Source organism: Phalangium opilio, unplaced genomic scaffold (genome assembly GCF_054372755.1).
Source record: "Phalangium opilio isolate 3A_F unplaced genomic scaffold, DU_Popi_V2 ptg000025l_1, whole genome shotgun sequence".
NCBI classification, from domain to species: Eukaryota; Metazoa; Arthropoda; class Arachnida; order Opiliones; family Phalangiidae; genus Phalangium; species Phalangium opilio.
The window spans coordinates 3,485,776-3,503,451 of NW_028324156.1; the positions used below are offsets into that span (position 1 = coordinate 3,485,776).

Sequence of the window (17,676 nt, forward strand, 5' to 3'; positions counted from 1 at the left end):
GCCCGGGCCACCTGTAGGGATCTCTTGATGGGGCCCATACCTTTTAAGGAGGGCGCCAGCCGCCCGGGCCACCTGTAGGACTCTCTTGATGGGGGCCCATACCTTTTAAGGAGGGCGCCAGCCGCCCGGGCCACCTGTAGGGATCTCTTGATGGGGGCCCGCCATTTCGTCATGTCCCCACCTCCCCCCCCCCCCGAGGCCGGCAAACCCTCTCATGGCCTGACCTCCCAAATAAACCTCATCACTCACAGATTCCCAATTTTCCATCCCTGGGACTATAGACATCTAAAATATAATTAAATATCAATTTGTAGGACAAAAATGTTTTATTTCAGTGATACAAACAAACAATAAGTAGGGATTGGCTCTCTAAGCTTTGAATTAGTCGCTGTATTTTTTTTTTTGGAATTTGTTTTCACAGATAAAACATTAAAATTAAACAAAAAAAAAAGATTCAATGCAATGCAATGCTAAATTGTTTTTCTATATTATTAATTACACGTAAAACAACAAATCACAAAGGAAAAAAAAAAAAAAAAACAGATTTGTTTTCTCCCAAAAAAAAAAAGGTCCCAAATATTTGCAAATCATAATTTGTTTTTTGTTTTTTTTTGATAAATAGATTAAGAGTAAAGAGAAGAATGCTTTGGTACACTTGGGATATTAAATTTGTTTGTTTAGCTCTTGCAAATTAGACAAAAGCCTAAGACTAGTTGTATCCACTGCTTCCCGTTTACTGTGGTGTTTTTGTTTATTTGTTTGTTTACTTGGAAGACAGCTTATTATTATTTATTTTTTTTTTTTTAAATTTTTCTTTTCTTTTCTTTGTTTTTCTTTAGTTTTAAAAAATGGCAATCGTTAAAAACATTTTTTTTCTTGGCAACAAACAAGGCACATGGACATTTAATTCATCAACACCTTCATGAGCTTTTTGAATGACGATAAACTTTCTTTTTTCTCTCCACGATGTTAAAAATTTTGTCAATTCGATTCAGTACTTTATTTTGTTTTTGTTTTGTTATATATAATATATATAATTATAATTAATAATAATTTAAAGGTCACTTTCTCCGTAAAGAGACGTAGAGAATGACATATAGTCCAAAGCTCCTGGAACAGCTCCCATTCCTTTGTAAGGACCCATACGATGAATACAATACTCCGCTTGATCCGGAGGAAGTTCTCTACGTAATTCGTCAGCGGTGATGTATGGCTACAAAAAACATAGATAATAAAAAAAAAATAAGTAGAGTCAATTAAATTAAATAAAATTATGATTAGAAAGTGTGTAGCAGACCTTATCTCCTGCCAATATCCTGAATGAATCGATAATTTGTTCAGCGGTATCCGTATCTGTACTTTCTCTAGTCATAAAGTCTAAGAAGGCGTCGAAATGAACGTATCCAGTGTTGTTAGCATCAACTATGCTCATTATTCTTCGGAAATCAGCATCGCCCTAAAATTTAAAAATTGTTTAATTAAACAGAATTAACTTAAAGGGAGGGTGAAGTGGAAAATCAAGTGATTTTTCTATCGATTCTTCTACTAATTATAAGACCAGTCTGCATAGTCAAACATTCAGGAAATACCAGCTCCGAATGATTTTAAAATTCAAATTAGGTTCAGATTTTAAGGATAATTTTAAAGAAGCCCCTCAGACCAATCGCGTAACGCCCTGCCTTTTCATTAACAAAATTCTCGTGGCACGTTCTGTGTCGAATGAAATTTATCACGAGATTTGATAAAATTCGCGCGCGACGTGACAATCGTGGCGCGAGACACGGAGCGTGCCACGAGAATCTTGTTAACAAAAAGGCAGGGCGTTACGCGATTGGTCAGAGGGGCTTATTTCAAATTATCCTTAAAATCTGAACCTAATTTGAATTTTAAAATCATTCGGAGCTGGTATTTCCTGAATGTTTCACTATGCAGACTGGTCTTAAAATTAGTAGAAGAATCGATAAAAAATCACTTGATTTTCCACTTCACCCTCCCTTTAAAGGAATTTCAACTAAAATAAATGGTTAAATTACCTGTCTATCATTTCTGATGTTGTATCCTAAGCTCACGAGACAAGATTTGAATTCCTCAGGGGCAAGATTACCAGTTCTGTTCTTATCAAAATGATTAAATGACATTCGGAATTCATTCAATTGTTCTTGAGTAATTCCCTTGGAATCTCTCGTGAGAATCTAAAAAAAATAAAATATATTTATTTCTGATATCTATACCTTTAATTAAATTAATTAGGAGTTTACCTGGTTTTCAACTTCGTTGATATTTCTATGAATGGAAGTCATGAGTTGTTCCCAACCAACTCTTAAAGTTTCCATGGTGTATTGAGTGTAACGATTTTCGAAAATCATGGCCTCTTGAATCTCCTGGTTGATCTTTTCGAGTTCATCTTGATGAGGTTTGTAAGCGATAACGGCTTGCTCGTATTGTCTAAGTTTAGCTAATTGATCTTCCAAAGTTCCTTGCATTCCCATACCGAGAGCGGCAACAGAGTCCAAGTGCCTCTCGATCCAAGGACCAACGGCGTTAGCCTTTTCGGCAAACTTTCTACGCAGTCTTTCATTAGCTAAAAAAATATACAAAGTGGGGTAAAGAAACATCTCAACGGCGTCATTAACTCCTTACATTGTTGTCTCATCAATTCAGTTTGGAGGACTTGGTCTCGTTTTGGCACCAGGTGTTTAACTTCAGTCCATTTAGCAGAAATGGCCTAGAAAAACGGTAACAATTTTTAGATTTTAACTTACTGGTACACTAATTCTGTTATTGAGAGACGTACGGTGGCTGTTAAAGTAGTGTAGGGGTTCTCAATTCCACCAGGAACTTGGTATTGCGTAGCGATGTTCTGTACTTCTTGGGACAAACCGATAATTGACTTGTGTTCTTTATCAGCCTCTCCCAAAGTTTGCTTGAATTGTTCATGAGCGTCAATCAGTCCTTGAATCTCCTCCATCGTATGAACTATGAACATATCAACCAAATCTTCGCTAGCACCATCCAACCAGTTATTAAATGGCTAAAAATAGATCAGATTAGTTAGAGGAGATCGGTAAAAGGATTAAGGTCAAAGCTAGCTAGCTTACAGCGGCCCTCTTGGCAAACTCCAAGTGAAGGGTATCGATCTTTTCCAAAACCCTTTCAGCTTCCTATTGATAAAAAAGATTATCTCTTTCTTTAGAGAAGTTCCTTAGATAAGATTTTTTAAAGACATTATTTACTTACTTCAAGAGCGGTTCTACGTTTCTGCGTGAGTGCACCGAGTCTATCCCATTGGCTACAGATACGTTGACATCTGGCATTAACAGACACGGAATCGTGGTATCCCAATGCGCTAAAAATAAACGGGTTGAACATTTTTCAGAAATAAATCAAGTTGAACAACTAGGTTTAAGGTTTAAGAGAGAAAACTTCCACTTCCGCGAGTAACTTAGAAAATGATAGCGAATAAAGCTTTATCGTGGGTCAAACTTACTTGAGCTCTTGGGCAATAGCCGCAATCTGTTCTACTCTATCTTGATGAGCAGCGAGATCACTTTCAAAAGCTTCGTGCTTTTTTTTCAAAGCCTAGGAATGGGAAGGAAGGGATGATGCCGGAAATTTAATTATAAAGCAACCAAAACATAGTTTGAAACCCCAAGCAACTAAGCGTACGTGTTACGATATAAATTTCCATTTAAATGTAAAGAAATAAAACTCAAACTCACTTTAAGCTCGTTCAAGCGACAATTCCTGAAATCTTGACTTTGAAGCATCTCTTCTTTACCCCGGGTCCATTCCTCGTGAATGTCAGATTTGTGCTTGAATTTTTGGGCCAAATGGTCGAGTCTTTCAAGACGCATCATTTCCGAGAGAAGCCATTCTTCGAAACCCTTTTCGGCAGTCTCCAAACCTTTCCAGGCGTTTGATATGTCGGAAACCATCTTTCCTTCGCTTGGCAAATAAGCTGGCCTATTACTCAACCTCAACTTAGTCTGTAAAGTGTTGAAGTTGGTTTCTAGTCTAGCCTTTTGCTCGACACGCGGTGGCTTATGGGAACGACGGTAATTGCGGAATTCCTCCAATTTTTTCTGAACTCCAGCCAAAGTGTTATCGGTGGTACGGTTCTCCAACCACGGAGTGGTTCGCCTGATCCATTCCAAAAGCTATACAATACCATTCGGAATGCGGATGTCAACCTATAATCTTTTATATAAGAATATTGGTTCTTACATCGGTAGCGAGACGCTCGTACTCTTCCATGAGACGCTCATTTTCTTGATTGACTTTCAAAACCTTGCAAATACGGTTAGCAGCAGTCTCGGCCTATAATTTTACAGGGAAATTCTCATATATCAACTTCACAAAAAAATTTTAATTAATAAAATTAGTTTAATCACTCAAAAACTCTAGTAAAAATGTTAACGTAACTTCAATGCAAGTCAAAACTCTCTAAACTCAGATGTAATGTTAGAAATACGAAATATTTAAAGGAAAAGTTCAGGTAACATAACACCACCATTGGTTTAGTGGCGTCTGCTAAACCGAACCTCGTACTCTTACCGGATTGGTTGAATTCTCACGGGGGCTGAGACAGGTAAGGGTAATGTAGGTGCGATATATTTTTCCTTTTATATTTAGAAAAATGTCGTTCTTTTGAGGCATAATGTTACGTTACTTTAAGTTCCTTCTAACATTACACCTGTAGGTAACTACTGAACTCAAGATTGTTAGTCAAAACTAAGTCTACACAAAAAAATGTTTACCGTTCACTAGTGGTCCTAAAAACTATCAAAACTCTTAAAGATCTTTCTTAATTTCCTTAATCTTTAGAAATTAAAACCATGATATACTTTACTCCCGAAAAAAACTGTACGTAAAAAAAAAACCCTCAAGTATATCCTTATTTTCCTTAAATTACCTGCTGAGCTCCGGAAAAGGTGTGATAATACGAAGAGACGTAAGTCATAATAGCTCTTTCATCAGGCATGGCTGTATTCTGGACATCTTTTCATTCAAACCCGAGTTAGTTCAAAAAAAAAAAACACGAAAATCGCAACCAAGAAATTCACAGCACACGAGTTAGAGAGGGACACAAGGGGAACCCAAAAAATACAAAAAAAAAAAAACAATGTTCAAAAATATTTGTTAATTAATTAAGTTTTTGCGCGTGTGAAGAACAGGCAACTACATGCAGGCAAGGGTTACTTTTCGAACCCTTTACCTGTTGAGCTCCCTGAAAGGCATGATAGAAACAAGAAACATATGTCATCACTGCCCGGTCATCTGGCTTTGGTGTATTAACCATGTCTATATTAAAAATCAATCCCTAATATAATTTTTCTGAATAAAAAAAACAAATGTCTAATTCAATTCAACTTGTAACGGACGAAAAAACACGGCAACGGCGTGAGTTCTGGAACCAATTTGATGTTTTATAGACAAAACACGCTTCATTGAACAGAAACTAATCAAGCTACAAATGTAACTATCGATGTACGCTCTACATAGTTTTATATTTATATTTATTTAGGCTATCCTGAAAGAGTAATCTAGTTTCTTTTTTTAATAAATTAAATACAGACTGAAAACTAAACACGAACAAAAAACTGACCTTAGAACTATAATTTAACAATAAAGTTGTAAACTAAAACTATATACATTTTTTTTTCGTTTACTCCAATGCCATAGCGGGGACAATGAACTTTAGGTTGACACAAAAAAGTGAGACAGAAAAAAAAAGTACAAGAGAGAAACGAAACGAAACGTTGAAGAGAAAAAGGCAACATAAAACTTACCATCGGCGTCCAACATCTTAGGGATGTTCAAATATTTCTCAGCGATATCAAAGGCCAAGTTCAAGTTATCTAATGGATTTTCCTGTTTTTAATTTAATAATTAAAGTGGTTGTGTTATTATTATAATAATTATTTTTTTTCTTTTAAAGATATGAAACTGGTTTTTGGCGGGTTTGGGGTCGGGGTCAGGGTCAGTTCGGTCAATAAAACTTTTAACGTAACAAACCTTGCTGAGTTTGGAATAATCCAAAAGATCGGGACGATGCCTGTGGATTAAGGCACAGAAAGCCAAACCATCCTTCCAGCTGAGATGGAAGTTTTGTACATTGACATTCTTGTAAGGAGCAGTCTTACGTTGGCACCACAAAAGTAGACCTTCCTTGGCAGTCATTTCTAAAAAAGAAAAAAAGGAGAGAGATTATTGATAGTGTTAAATATAAGATTATTTCATTAAACTTGACAAGGGAAAAATATCATTTTGCAATACTCCGTGTGGTTTCCAATGTGCTAAGGTTGTACAGCACGTACGAACGATCTAAGGCTATACAGTGTCTCGCGTACACTATAGTATTGCGAAGAGTGCCACATAAACTTGAGAAATATCAATACCTGCCCAATTTAATACTCGCAAGATACAGTGACCACGACACCATGGATAAAGAATGCGCGTGAGGAAATTTGTTTTCACTCTACAGGATAGGCAACTCCCTATCTCGAACGACAGCTTATTCTGTATACACTCGGTTACAACATCGGTTGTCAGCATGCGCAAAGCTAGGTCTCTATGTAACGTAGCCTTGCGCGTGCTGACAAGAGACAAAAAACTTCAGGATATTTTAAACTATTTTAAATCCTGAAGATCCTGAAGTTTTTTGTCTCTTGACAGCACGTGCAAGGCTAGATTGTAACAGAGTGTATACAGAATAAGCTGTCGTTCGAGATAGGGAGTTGCCAATCCTATAGCGTGAAAACAAATTTCCGCACGCGCATTCTTTATCCATGACGACACTATAAGGTGTCATTTCTAGTTTAGCATACATTTTTGTGTAGAAAATCAACACAATCATAAATAAATCCTTGCAGTAACAAATTTCAGTTTCACAATTTCGTTTGTCAAAAAACGAAATCAGTCAACACACTGGTCTATTGAAGTTGTTCCCGATGTCTATGGAATTTCGAAAAACAACCTCATGATTCAACACTTCACGATACGTTTCACAACAACTCCTTTTAGAACCCGAGCTTTATACTGAACTTCAAAACCATCCTCGTACCACTATTTCGGAACTATAATCAAAGCTGCCACTTTTACCAGTCCCCTTTATAGTTAAACTATCCATGGAATCGCGTGCACTGCTTTTTTCGCGTGCATCACACTAAATAACTAACTAACTAACTGGGTATCAGCGCATTACTCCGTTTGTTATGTAGAGTAAAATTATCGGGAATTGGTTGGTACAAACCTTCAACTGATATGTCTTGAATGGCAAACCTCAGAATGATGGTCCAAATAAGGCCAAGAGTCATCTTGGCGTTTCCGTCAACAATTTCTGAAATTAATTAAACGCAAATATTGGTTTAGCGCTGGGTGGCTGCGTAGGTTGGGTTTAGAAAGGGGTAGTTTTAAAAGAACAATGGAGTTAATTTTTTTTTTTATTTATGCATGTATTTTTTTTACCTTCAGCACCAATAGAAACAAGCTTAACGCCTTTGCTAGCAATGAAATCCAAGGCTTTGTTGACATTAGCGATCTTGTGGAACCTCATCTTGCCACGGTCGGGTTTCGGCAGTGTTTCTCCCGAGATCACTTCTAGCAACAACATAAGCTTGAGCCCATTACGGAAATCCTCCTCGATATTGTCGATTTGAGTTCCCGCTTTGCGTAAATGGGAGTTGCACCAGGCGGTAAAAGTCTACGAATATCAACGAAAAGAAAAAAAAGGAGTTTGTTTAAAATATAGGTGAAGTATTTTCTTAAAAATTTAAAAACATAAAAACTATTTCAATATTAAGTCGGCACACCATATGATTTTCCTATAAAATCTTATAGAGTCAAAGGCATTGCGCTGCTGTTTCATTATTTATTTACATTGAAAAACCAAACATAAGCTGACAGAATTTTGGCTTTATTCTTTAATATAAATAACTTTCAAATCTATAAAACGGTACCATAAGTTAATAAGATATGTTCCATATAAGTTTGTCACTGGTTACAAACTGAAGCTTGTCGTGAAGTGAATGACGTAGGTCATAGATTCGAGGTAAAGCGACGCCTGTTTTTGGCGATGTCAAAGGCTTAGTACAGACTAAATAGGACCTAGATGGAAGTCCTTCAAAACTAACTAACCGAGTGTGTACTTCAATTCTCGCTTGTCGTTCTACTATAGAACTAGCTCGAGCTGTCAGTCTCTCAGTAGCATTACGAAGTATAGGTAGTGTCATATTTATGGTAGGAACATATCACTTATAAACTTATGATAAAAATGACACTTTAAAATATAACTAGAAAATTATGCCTGAGGAAAAAATACACCAGAATGGTTCTAAATAAAAACATGTTACAATTAATTTTATTTTAAAAAAGTCAATATTTTGTACAGATAAATTTAGTTATTAGGCGAGGCAAAACTAGCGCTATAGCGCGAGCAGCTTGCGTCGTGACGCGCGTGATCGAGTGGGCTATGGGTAGAGTTAGATTAGATTTGGAGTGCAGTGGTGGCGCGCGGTCACGTTTTTCTTTTTCTCCCGCGTGTTTTTAAATAGGCCTATTTGTTTTTCAAACTCAAAAAGTTTAAAAACCAAGGCTTAGTATCACCTTCATAATTACAGAATAATAATTAAAAATGAAGGGTTTAGAACCTCTTTTCGAAATCGAGGAGAAAAATTTATCATCTAAACAAGATGCAATAGTTTTGGCGACTCACTGCTTTTTAATAAATGATGGGTTTCAATGTGTTGGTCTTGGTGATGAGGTGAGAGAGCCTCTTAAGTCACGATTAAATAAACTTAATTAAAATAAATAATCTCATCATTTAGTGGACGGATGAGCGGCCTTCAAAGTCAGAAATTCTACCAAGCAACTGGAATGAGGAAGATAATGTTTACACGCTACGCTACCAAAATCGTCAGGGAGAAAAATTTCTATTAAAGATCTGCACCAGAGGCGGCTCCAGGCGAGCTTACGCTCGGCACCTTCGACTTACTCATAAATTTACTGGTAAATAATTTTTTACTTAATATTATCATAAGTTTATAAGATATGTTCCATAAGTATGTCATTACCCATTCTTCGTAATGTTAGAGGCTTAATGAGAGCTAGTTCAAGAACGACAAGCGAGAATTGACTACACTCGGTTTTGCAGTCCATCCTCCTCTTTAGTCTGTATTAAGCCTTAGACAGCGCCTCACTAGGCGTCGCTTTACGAGAATATATGACGTTTCACCTACGTCACTTCATGACAAACTCTCATTAACGAGTGACACACTTATGGAACATATCTTATAAACTTATGATATTATTGACGAATATCGCGGCTAATTTATAATAAAAATTCAGGAAATTTCTAACCAACAAGCCAGTGGAACTGCTGTCATACCAGATGATTATAAAACAAAAAAACCCTCCTTATACATTAAGAGCAGTATGAAGTCATATCTAAGAGAGCTACCGCTCTCTTAGAATAAATGATGTTTCAGATTATAAAACGTGAGGTTTAACTGAGTATAAATTACAGGGTTCATACAAACCTGGAAAACAGGGAAACCTGGAAAAATCAGGGAAATAAATAGTTGACAAAAACCTCAGGGAAATTTAGAATTTTTGGTTAAATTCAGGGAAATCAGGGAAATTTGAGCCAAACAGGGGCCGAGTAATTAAGCAAAATGTTCATAAACATCCCCTCCATAGGATTAACATTACACTATACTTTGGAGGCTCATAACTGTGGTTATATTAGAGATACGGGGATGTCCTTTGATTATGTAATTGTCATATTTGTCCCCTCCCTCCTTTGTTAACATTTGCTCCATGGAATACTCCATATACGGGAAAAAACCTGGAAAATTCAGGGAAGAATATGGGGAAAAACCTGGAAATCTCAGGGAAATTTGTTTTCCAAAAGTTGTATGAACCCTGAATTAAAAGATTGGGTAAATAATTATAAATCAAACTATATTTCAGCACCTTCAAAAACATCGATACATTCGCGCAAAAACTTCACGATGACTTCTTAGTAAAGGAAAAGACAGAGAAAGGAACAGAAACAGAAACAATGTCAGGTAATAGTACCGAGCAGGTGGTCATTCTTAACCCACCTAGAAGTAGGCCTGTGCGAGTACCCGAGGCAAAACTGTGTTGATTTTAATTTACAACTCTGACATTCACATTTTAGCAATCAAACCATAAATTTAAATTAGAGATGGGCCGATACCAGTTTTAACCGATACCGATATCATTCGATACTTGGGAAACCGATACGTACCGATACCGATATTTTACCCGATCCTTCGAATAAACCGATATTAAACCGATACCGATATATTAACCGATATCAATAAGAAAATAGATGCTATAATATAGGTTGTAGAGATGGGCCGATATCGATCCCATATCGGTATCGGTACCGATATTTGACTTTAACCGATATATCGGTATCAGTTAACAATGAACCGATATTTTTCTTTAAAAAATATCGGGTAGAAATATCGGTTCATTTTTAACCGATACCGATATATCGGTTAAAGTCAAATATCGGTACCGATACCGATATGGGATCGGTATCGGCCCATCTCTATAAATTTCGCTATAAGATAAGAGCAGAAAAAATAAAACTATATTGTATTTATTATTTAATCGCGTACGTCTGTGTTAAAATAATTGTTTTCATTATCAACCCGCAGTTCTGTACTTCATTAATAAAATTAACTGATAACATAAGCCTCAAATTAATCTAGGCGTTGTGTAACTTAATAAAATCAATACTTTAATATATTCTTGATAAGTTGATAACAAACAAAAATACCTAACCACGCAAACTTTCCCTTCAGTGTCTTTTTATTTTATTATTATTAAAAATAGGAAATAAACCTAGAAACGTTTCCCCGTTACAACATAAGATTACACCCTTTTAAAAACTGTTCCTAATAAACATTTACAGGGGCTAGCAAATGTAGGTCACTTAACAGAAAAACTAGAAATAAGAGCGAAACAAAATGATTCAAATCTGGTTGGTTGGTTGAAAACCCTGCGTGGTGCACTGGTTTCAAATTCAAGTGGGAAAACAAAAAAACTACGAAACTAGTCTCAGGGTTCATACAACTTTTGGAAAACAAATTTTCCTGAGATTTCCAGTTTTTTCCCCATAATACTTCCCTGAATTTTCCAGGTTTTTCCCGTATACGGAGTATTCCATGGAGCAAATGTTATCGAAGGAGGGGGGAGGCAAATATGACAATTACATAATCAAAGGACATCCCCGTATCTCTAATATAACCAGAGTTATGAGCCTCCAAAATTTAGTGTAATTTTAATCCTATGGAGTCTATGCTTACGGACATTTTGCTGCTTAATTACTCGGCCCCTGTTTGACTCAAATTTCCCTGATTTCCCTGAATTTTACTAAAAATTCGAAATTTCCCTGGATTTTCCCTGAGGTTTTCGTCAACTATTTATTTCCCTGATTTTTCCAGGTTTGTATGAACCCTGAAGGACATCCCCGTATCTCTAGTAGAACCAGAGTTACGAGACTCCAAAATTTAGTGTAATGTTAATCCTATGGAGGGAATGTTCACGAACTATTGCTCAATTACTCGGCCCCTGTTTGACGCAAATTTCCCTGATTTCCCTGAATTTTACTAAAAATTCTAAATTTTCCCCGAGGTTTTCGTCAACTATTTATTTCCCTGATTTTTATTTATTTCCCTGATTTTTCCAGGCTTTCCCGGTTTTCCAGGTTTGTATGAACCCTGTAGTCTACAATTTTAAACATTCATTGTGAAGCTACATAATTCATTACATTCCCCTGTCTCTATTTAAATAATATTTAGAAAACAAATTACTCAAATTAGTTTAGAAAGAATGAAGGTTGTTGTTTTTTTAAGTTGGCATACCAGAACGACCTCCAAAAGATCAAATTATCAAAAAATCAGGAACTAAAGGCAAAAATGCTAATTGAGCTTCAGAATCTTTAAATCTTTCTTAACGTTAGCCCGCGTTCCCCGCTCTCTTTAAAAAGAGATTAACACCTACTTTGAACAATAACTCCGCCCCCCCCCCCTACATAAATGTTTGAAAGACAATCAAGAAACGGTGGTGGAACATTTTTCTCTTAGACTCTTCCACCTTTTTTCAAAAGAAGAAAGGGTTCCGTGGGATTAGGCGTAGTAAAGTAAAAACTACTAGTTTTACCACCACCACTTGTATCTTTTAAACATCCACCGAGCGCGCGTTGGCAAGTTCTAGGCAAGAACTCTTAAAATACCAGACAAGTGTGTCAGGGAAAACCCTTCAATGAAAACCCTACTTGTAAAAAGGCATGCAACCACGCTAAATATAGAAAGATGGTAGAGGGAAAGTTTAAAAAATCAGAGTGAAAAAATAAAATAAAAAAATCAACTGAATTTGTTTGCGGAGAGATTCTAAGGTTACCTAAATATCATTAGCGTTATATCTAAGAAATAAGTCTGCCAGTAATGACTTGAAGCCAAATTCCTTAGCTATTTACATAATATTTTAGGTCTATTTTGAATGAAATTCCTTGACTTTTAGGTCTAACTCATTGACTCTTATAGGAAGTGACCCAACATTTCGTTCATGGTATGAAAGAAATTTCCAGGGTTCATACAACTTTTGGAAAACCGATTTCCACGATATTTCCAGGTTTTTCCCCCACGATATTTCCAGGTTTTTCCCCCACGATATTTCCAGGTTTTTCCCCCACGATATTTCCAGGTTTTTGCCCCACGATATTTCCAGGTTTTTGCCCCACTTTATTTCCAGGTTTTTTCCCCACTTTATTTCCAGGTTTTTCCCCCACGATATTTCCAGGTTTTTCCCCCACGATATTTCCAGGTTTTTCCCCCACGATATTTCCAGGTTTTTTCCCCCACGATATTTCCAGGTTTTTTCCCCCCCGATATTTCCAGGTTTTTTCCCCCGATATTTCCAGGTTTTTGCCCCACTTTATTTCCAGGTTTTTTCCCCACTTTATTTCCAGGTTTTTCCCCCACGATATTTCCAGGTTTTTGCCCCACTTTATTTCCAGGTTTTTGCCCCACTTTATTTCCAGGTTTTTCCCCCACGATATTTCCAGGTTTTTTCCCCCCGATTTTTCCAGGTTTTTGCCCCACTTTATTTCCAGGTTTTTTCCCCACTTTATTTCCAGGTTTTTCCCCCACTTTATTTCCAGGTTTTTCCCCCACGATATTTCCAGGTTCCCCCCCCCCGATATTTCCAGGTTTCCCCCCCGATATTTCCAGGTTTCCCCCCCCGATATTTCCAGGTTTCCCCGCCCCCGATATTTCCAGGTTTTTTCCCCACGATAATTCCAGGTTTTTTCCCCCCATATTTCCAGGTGCAAGACCCCTTGTAACTGCAGGAGTAGTTTTATAGTTGAAGCAACACCTGCAGAGCAAACTCCCTCAAACCTCACAAATTTCCCTGATTTTACTAAAAATTATAAATTTCCGAGTTTTCCCTAAATACTTAGTCAAGAACTTAACTTCCCCGACATTTCTAATAGGTTCTTCAGGTTTTTACGAGAGCCCTCAACTTAAAGTTCCTCAATTCATATCTCATTAACTCTCCTCCCTTTGCCTTAATTACACCTTTTACCAAATTCTAGCCAATTAGAAGCACGCACCTTTTCCAAATTTTTAAAGAATTTTCACGCTCACATACACAAGTCAAAAATATTTTCACCAAGAAACATTTCTTTCAACGCCCCATTTACTACGAGAATACTATAACGTGATAATATTTAATCAAGCTTGACATTCAAGTTCAAAGTCATAAACAACTAACATTTTTTTAATTAACATGTCCTTGAACTTAACTTTAACAATTTTAACTAAAGGACAAACAAGTCCACCCCAAAGCCAAGAAAATAAAAAAAAGACAACATAAGAGAGTCAAATCCCACTCTGTTGGGTCTATATTTGTCTAACCCCCGTTGAGCCTCTTCTCTTATTTGTGCTAGATTCCAGAAATAACCTTCGGCAGCTAAGGTAGGGTTTTGCTACAATTCCAGGGACTGACTGATATATATCGATAAAATTGTAGAAAATGGTGGAGGGAAGAGTTAATTTTAGTTGTCTAATACAATTAAAAGACCAATAAGACTTATTTTAGGAATATGAATGCGCACCAAATTCCTTTTCCCTTAGTAGAAAGAAAAATGCCTCTATCTACTACATCGTCAGACCCCCTTTGCTGTTTCAGCAAGTTAAAAAGCAAGCTCTATTCCAGAGGTTCTGCCAGCTATATCCCCCAAAAGAAACTCTATATTTCTGGCAAGGGCTATGTACTATATACTATATACCTCTGCTCTCTGGATTGTAACACTAACTAGTACAAATTTCAGAAAGTTAGGGCAAGTAAAACTAATTGGATATTTGTGAAAAACGTGCCTAAATGTAGGGGTTTTAAAGTTAATTTCAGAGATTAAACTAAATACTATGCTGAAGGACACTGATTTAATGATAACTTTGAAGTTTAAACCAAAATATTTAAAGATACCTTACCTTTCTTTGCTGTTTCTCCCAAGCGGGATCAAGTAATCCTTCCCTCTCCCATTCCTCTTCTTGTTCCATGTACGCATTTTCGTTGTACACATTATTTAAATGGGGTTCGCCCATCATTTCTGCAAAGAAAATACTATGAAATTAGCATATTTCCATAATAAATTAGAAGGTCCTGTACAATGTCACTTTTAGGGATGCTAAGTACTTGAAACTAGAACAAGTGTAAGCTAATTATGACTAAGATTGGATCTGGATGGACATCAACATATTGTTGGAGGGATTTTTGACAGTTTAGTTTCTTAAGAAAGGTCAACAAAACAAGCCCCTAAAGTACTTGAAATTTACACCTACACATGTACTAGTACTTTTAATATAAAATGGATATTTACTTAACTTACTAGAAGGTCAAATTCAGTTAGTTTTATTGTTTGAAAGACTTGGCAACGATGAAAATGCTCTAGTAAGTTAGTACCGACTATTTGGCGTTTAATTTAATCAAAAAGGGTTCCTAATCTGCCGCCAGTCGCTTTCGTGACTTATCGTCCCCGTCCCGTTGCACGGAGAAGCCGGTTTGGGGCAAAAAAAAACCCGAAAAAATCGGCGAGGACTTGGCTTCTTTCCTAATCTAGGGCTTCTAGCTAAGCGCCAAAGCCGAGGCTTAACTTCGAACCGATAGCCACGTAAAAGGAATCGCGTACCGGTTTTCCCACACTTTTGACGCGCCCAAATTTACGCTTATACGGTTAATAAAAGGATAATTAAGCAAATTAACTTACTTGCGGTTCGTATTAAATCGAAATTATATCGAAGTTCGCTTCGCCAACGGAAAAACACTGCCTCTCGATAGCAAAACAGACGAAAGGAAGGAGACACTTGAAACCAGCAGCACCCCAAATTCACATATAAGGCGCATCTCCTTGCATTACAAATGCTCGACCAATCGTCGATTACTCCTTGCTCACATGACCTATTTAGAAAAATGACGTCATCGCTCTCTTCCCCCCCCCCCCCTGCCTCCTAGAAAGAAAAAAAAAGGCGCGCGTGTCGGGAGCGGGAACTTTGGAAGCCGGTTTCGGTTCAAGTGTGTCGTAACTAAACAGATAGGAAAGCTTATTAGTTACTACGTTTTGAATTTTACACACCCCTATGCCTCGATGATTTGAAGGGGGATTATAAGAACATAATGACGTAAAAGACGTCAGCTTTTCCTCAAAAAAATTATTTAGAAGTGATGCGTAAAAAAGTCGAATGGTTTCATTTCCTGACTTTTCCTTCTCTTTGGTCAAAAGAAAATCTCTCGCTTTCGGGATCGATTCATCATCCATCCGTAGAAGCAAGGCAGGGGGATGAGAAACTACTAGATGTGTCGAAAAAGGACATGGGGGGAGTTTATTCCCAAAATCTGCTGAATGATCCCCTAAATGCCCGATTGATTTTTCCCGTACTATTGGTGGCTAAAAAGCGCTTTTTGTATAAGAATTGTTTACCCAGACATTTCCGGGTTCGTGATCTAGATTCCATAATTCCCTTCCTTTTAATGTTACTTCCGTAGGCTATGATTTTAGGCATAATATTTAACTATAGTATAATTCTTCCTAAGGGCAGTGATTATCCACTTAAAGAATGTCAAAACTTCCTGAAGTTAAATCATCATAACTAAAACAATTTGCTCGCTCTCTCTCCCACGTATTTTATTATAAAGTTGTTTAGATTACACTAGACCCGTCATAACATCCTACTTATAATTTTTCCCATCTTTGACTTAAGTTGAATACCGGCAAAATTACTGACCTCACGTGAACCCTTCATACATATTGGCGCGAAATTTTAAACCTTTCAACTCCATGCCGCTTCCCCAAAAGAAAAAAAGCGCGCGAAAATTCTGGCGCGAGATGGATCAATACGTACCTGGCGCGAAATTTAATTTTTGAAACTCACAAGCGCTCGCCACGTGGCTCACGACAACAGCTTCCAAATCCAAAATGGCGGCCGCCGTGCGCTGTCTGAAAAGTGAAAATCAACATGGCGGCCGCCGTGCGCTGTCTGAAAAGTGAAAATCAAAATGGCGGCCGCCGTGCGCTGTCTGAAAAGTGAAAATCAAAATGGCGGCCGCCGTGCGCAGTCTGAAAAGTGAAAATCAAAATGGCGGCTGCCGTGCGCTGTCTGAAAAGTGAAAATCAAAATGGCGGAAAGGGAATGAAAGAAATAAATAAAGAAACACTTTTAATAATTAGAGTTCAAGGTTTTTAATTGGCAATGTCTAACCAGGGAGTCATATCTTAAAATAGTCAAAAGGAAGGAATAAATTCAGCCAATATTTACCTTAATCTCTATAAAATCCACCCTTTTCTATTTTAAGATTCATCTCCCTGATCTAACCAAACATTCTTTACAAAAATTTGATATACACGAAATAACATTTAAACATCTATGACTGAAACAAGAATTATTAAAGCTGATTAAAAACTTTTTTTTTTGTACAGTTTATTAATATAATTTTATCCATCATGATTTATTTTATTTTCAATTTTTCTCGGCGCCCATTTCTTAAATAAATCAAGTCCACTTGGTACTATCGAAAGATAGTTCTATTTCATTTGTTTTTAGTCGATAATAATTAATTATAGTAATTAATAATAATAAAAAAACAGAACAGAAATCGTCCTCGAATCCTTTTAGCTTCCGTTTATCTTCTTCTTCTTTTTCACAAATGTCAATAATAGCAAAAGATTTGCCACGAAAAAAAAAAAAATATTACAAAGGGTAACTTATAAAGTTATAAAGCATTAATTAAAATGCTCCAAATTGTTTCGTAAACGGCAGCGAGTCTGGGTGCGAGAGAAAAATTAGGACTGGGTTTCATCTGCTAAGGCTGTGAGATCTCTCACGATCGTCACTTTCCGTGGACGGCTTGCTTAGACTTTTATTATCCATTTTATGAAATAAAAGTTCAGGGGGTAACTTGGCAAAGAAAGGATGATTTAAACTCTCATTCAACGGGATACGCTGAGATGGTTCGTACTCCAGCATTCTAGAAATTAAATCGAACAGCTGCCTGTGTTCTTCGTCTTCCGAAATAACGTAACGCTGATAACGTAGATATTGTAGAAAAATTTAAGATTAGTCGAACCTAATACCCTTAAGTTCG

At 36.9% G+C, this 17,676-nt stretch overlaps 3 protein-coding genes and 1 long non-coding RNA gene across 6 annotated transcripts in view; 2 read left to right on the top strand and 2 right to left on the bottom strand.

The window, feature by feature from the left end:
* Nucleotides 1–307: 307 nt before the first annotated feature.
* On the bottom strand, nucleotides 308–15,464 carry Actn (alpha actinin). 2 transcript variants are annotated; one of them, XM_089869244.1, is made up of 19 exons: nucleotides 15,305–15,464; nucleotides 14,529–14,647; nucleotides 7,468–7,702; nucleotides 7,253–7,339; nucleotides 6,016–6,182; nucleotides 5,790–5,871; nucleotides 5,209–5,301; nucleotides 4,913–4,998; nucleotides 4,225–4,317; nucleotides 3,720–4,157; nucleotides 3,488–3,579; nucleotides 3,238–3,346; nucleotides 3,099–3,161; nucleotides 2,795–3,031; nucleotides 2,641–2,725; nucleotides 2,259–2,581; nucleotides 2,034–2,192; nucleotides 1,298–1,456; nucleotides 308–1,213 (listed from the first exon to the last, which is right to left on the bottom strand). In XM_089869244.1, the coding sequence occupies exons 2-19, from the start codon at nucleotides 14,643–14,645 to the stop codon at nucleotides 1,055–1,057; spliced, it is 2,784 nt and encodes a 927-aa protein (XP_089725370.1). In that variant the 5' UTR covers nucleotides 14,646–14,647; nucleotides 15,305–15,464; the 3' UTR covers nucleotides 308–1,054. The 2 variants fall into 2 exon arrangements, with proteins under 2 accessions (XP_089725370.1, XP_089725369.1); XM_089869243.1 differs by lacking the exon at nucleotides 5,209–5,301.
* The window catches only part of LOC149691812 (proteasome inhibitor PI31 subunit-like), a 41,204-nt gene continuing 32,131 nt past the window's right edge, over nucleotides 8,604–17,676 (top strand). Inside the window, exon 1 of the mRNA XM_089869265.1 lies at nucleotides 8,604–8,761. Coding sequence (XP_089725391.1) covers nucleotides 8,633–8,761 — 129 coding nt within the window. The 5' untranslated portion in view covers nucleotides 8,604–8,632. The remainder of the gene's footprint in view (nucleotides 8,762–17,676) is intronic.
* LOC149691813 (uncharacterized) lies at nucleotides 8,825–10,736 on the top strand. Its single transcript, XR_016383501.1, has 3 exons — nucleotides 8,825–9,006; nucleotides 9,346–9,495; nucleotides 9,970–10,736. It is a non-coding gene; the product is annotated as an uncharacterized LOC149691813 (long non-coding RNA).
* Nucleotides 16,759–17,676, bottom strand: part of Doa (CDC like kinase darkener of apricot) — a 29,370-nt gene continuing 28,452 nt past the window's right edge. For both annotated transcript variants that reach the window (XM_089869254.1, XM_089869253.1), the window contains exon 13: nucleotides 16,759–17,615. In XM_089869254.1, coding sequence (XP_089725380.1) covers nucleotides 17,388–17,615 — 228 coding nt within the window. In that variant the 3' untranslated portion in view covers nucleotides 16,759–17,387. The remainder of the gene's footprint in view (nucleotides 17,616–17,676) is intronic.

Bases quoted from the DNA above. Each gene is read 5' to 3' on its own strand.
- Actn (XM_089869244.1), bottom strand. From the start codon at position 14,645: ATGATGGGCGAACCCCATTTAAATAATGTGTACAACGAAAATGCGTAC. The intron at 2,193-2,258 runs GTAAACTCCTAA...TATTTTTTTTAG, and splicing joins TCAACGAAGTTGAAAACCAG to ATTCTCACGAGAGATTCCAA. The intron at 1,214-1,297 runs GTCTGCTACACA...TGTTTTTTGTAG, and splicing joins GGATATTGGCAGGAGATAAG to CCATACATCACCGCTGACGA.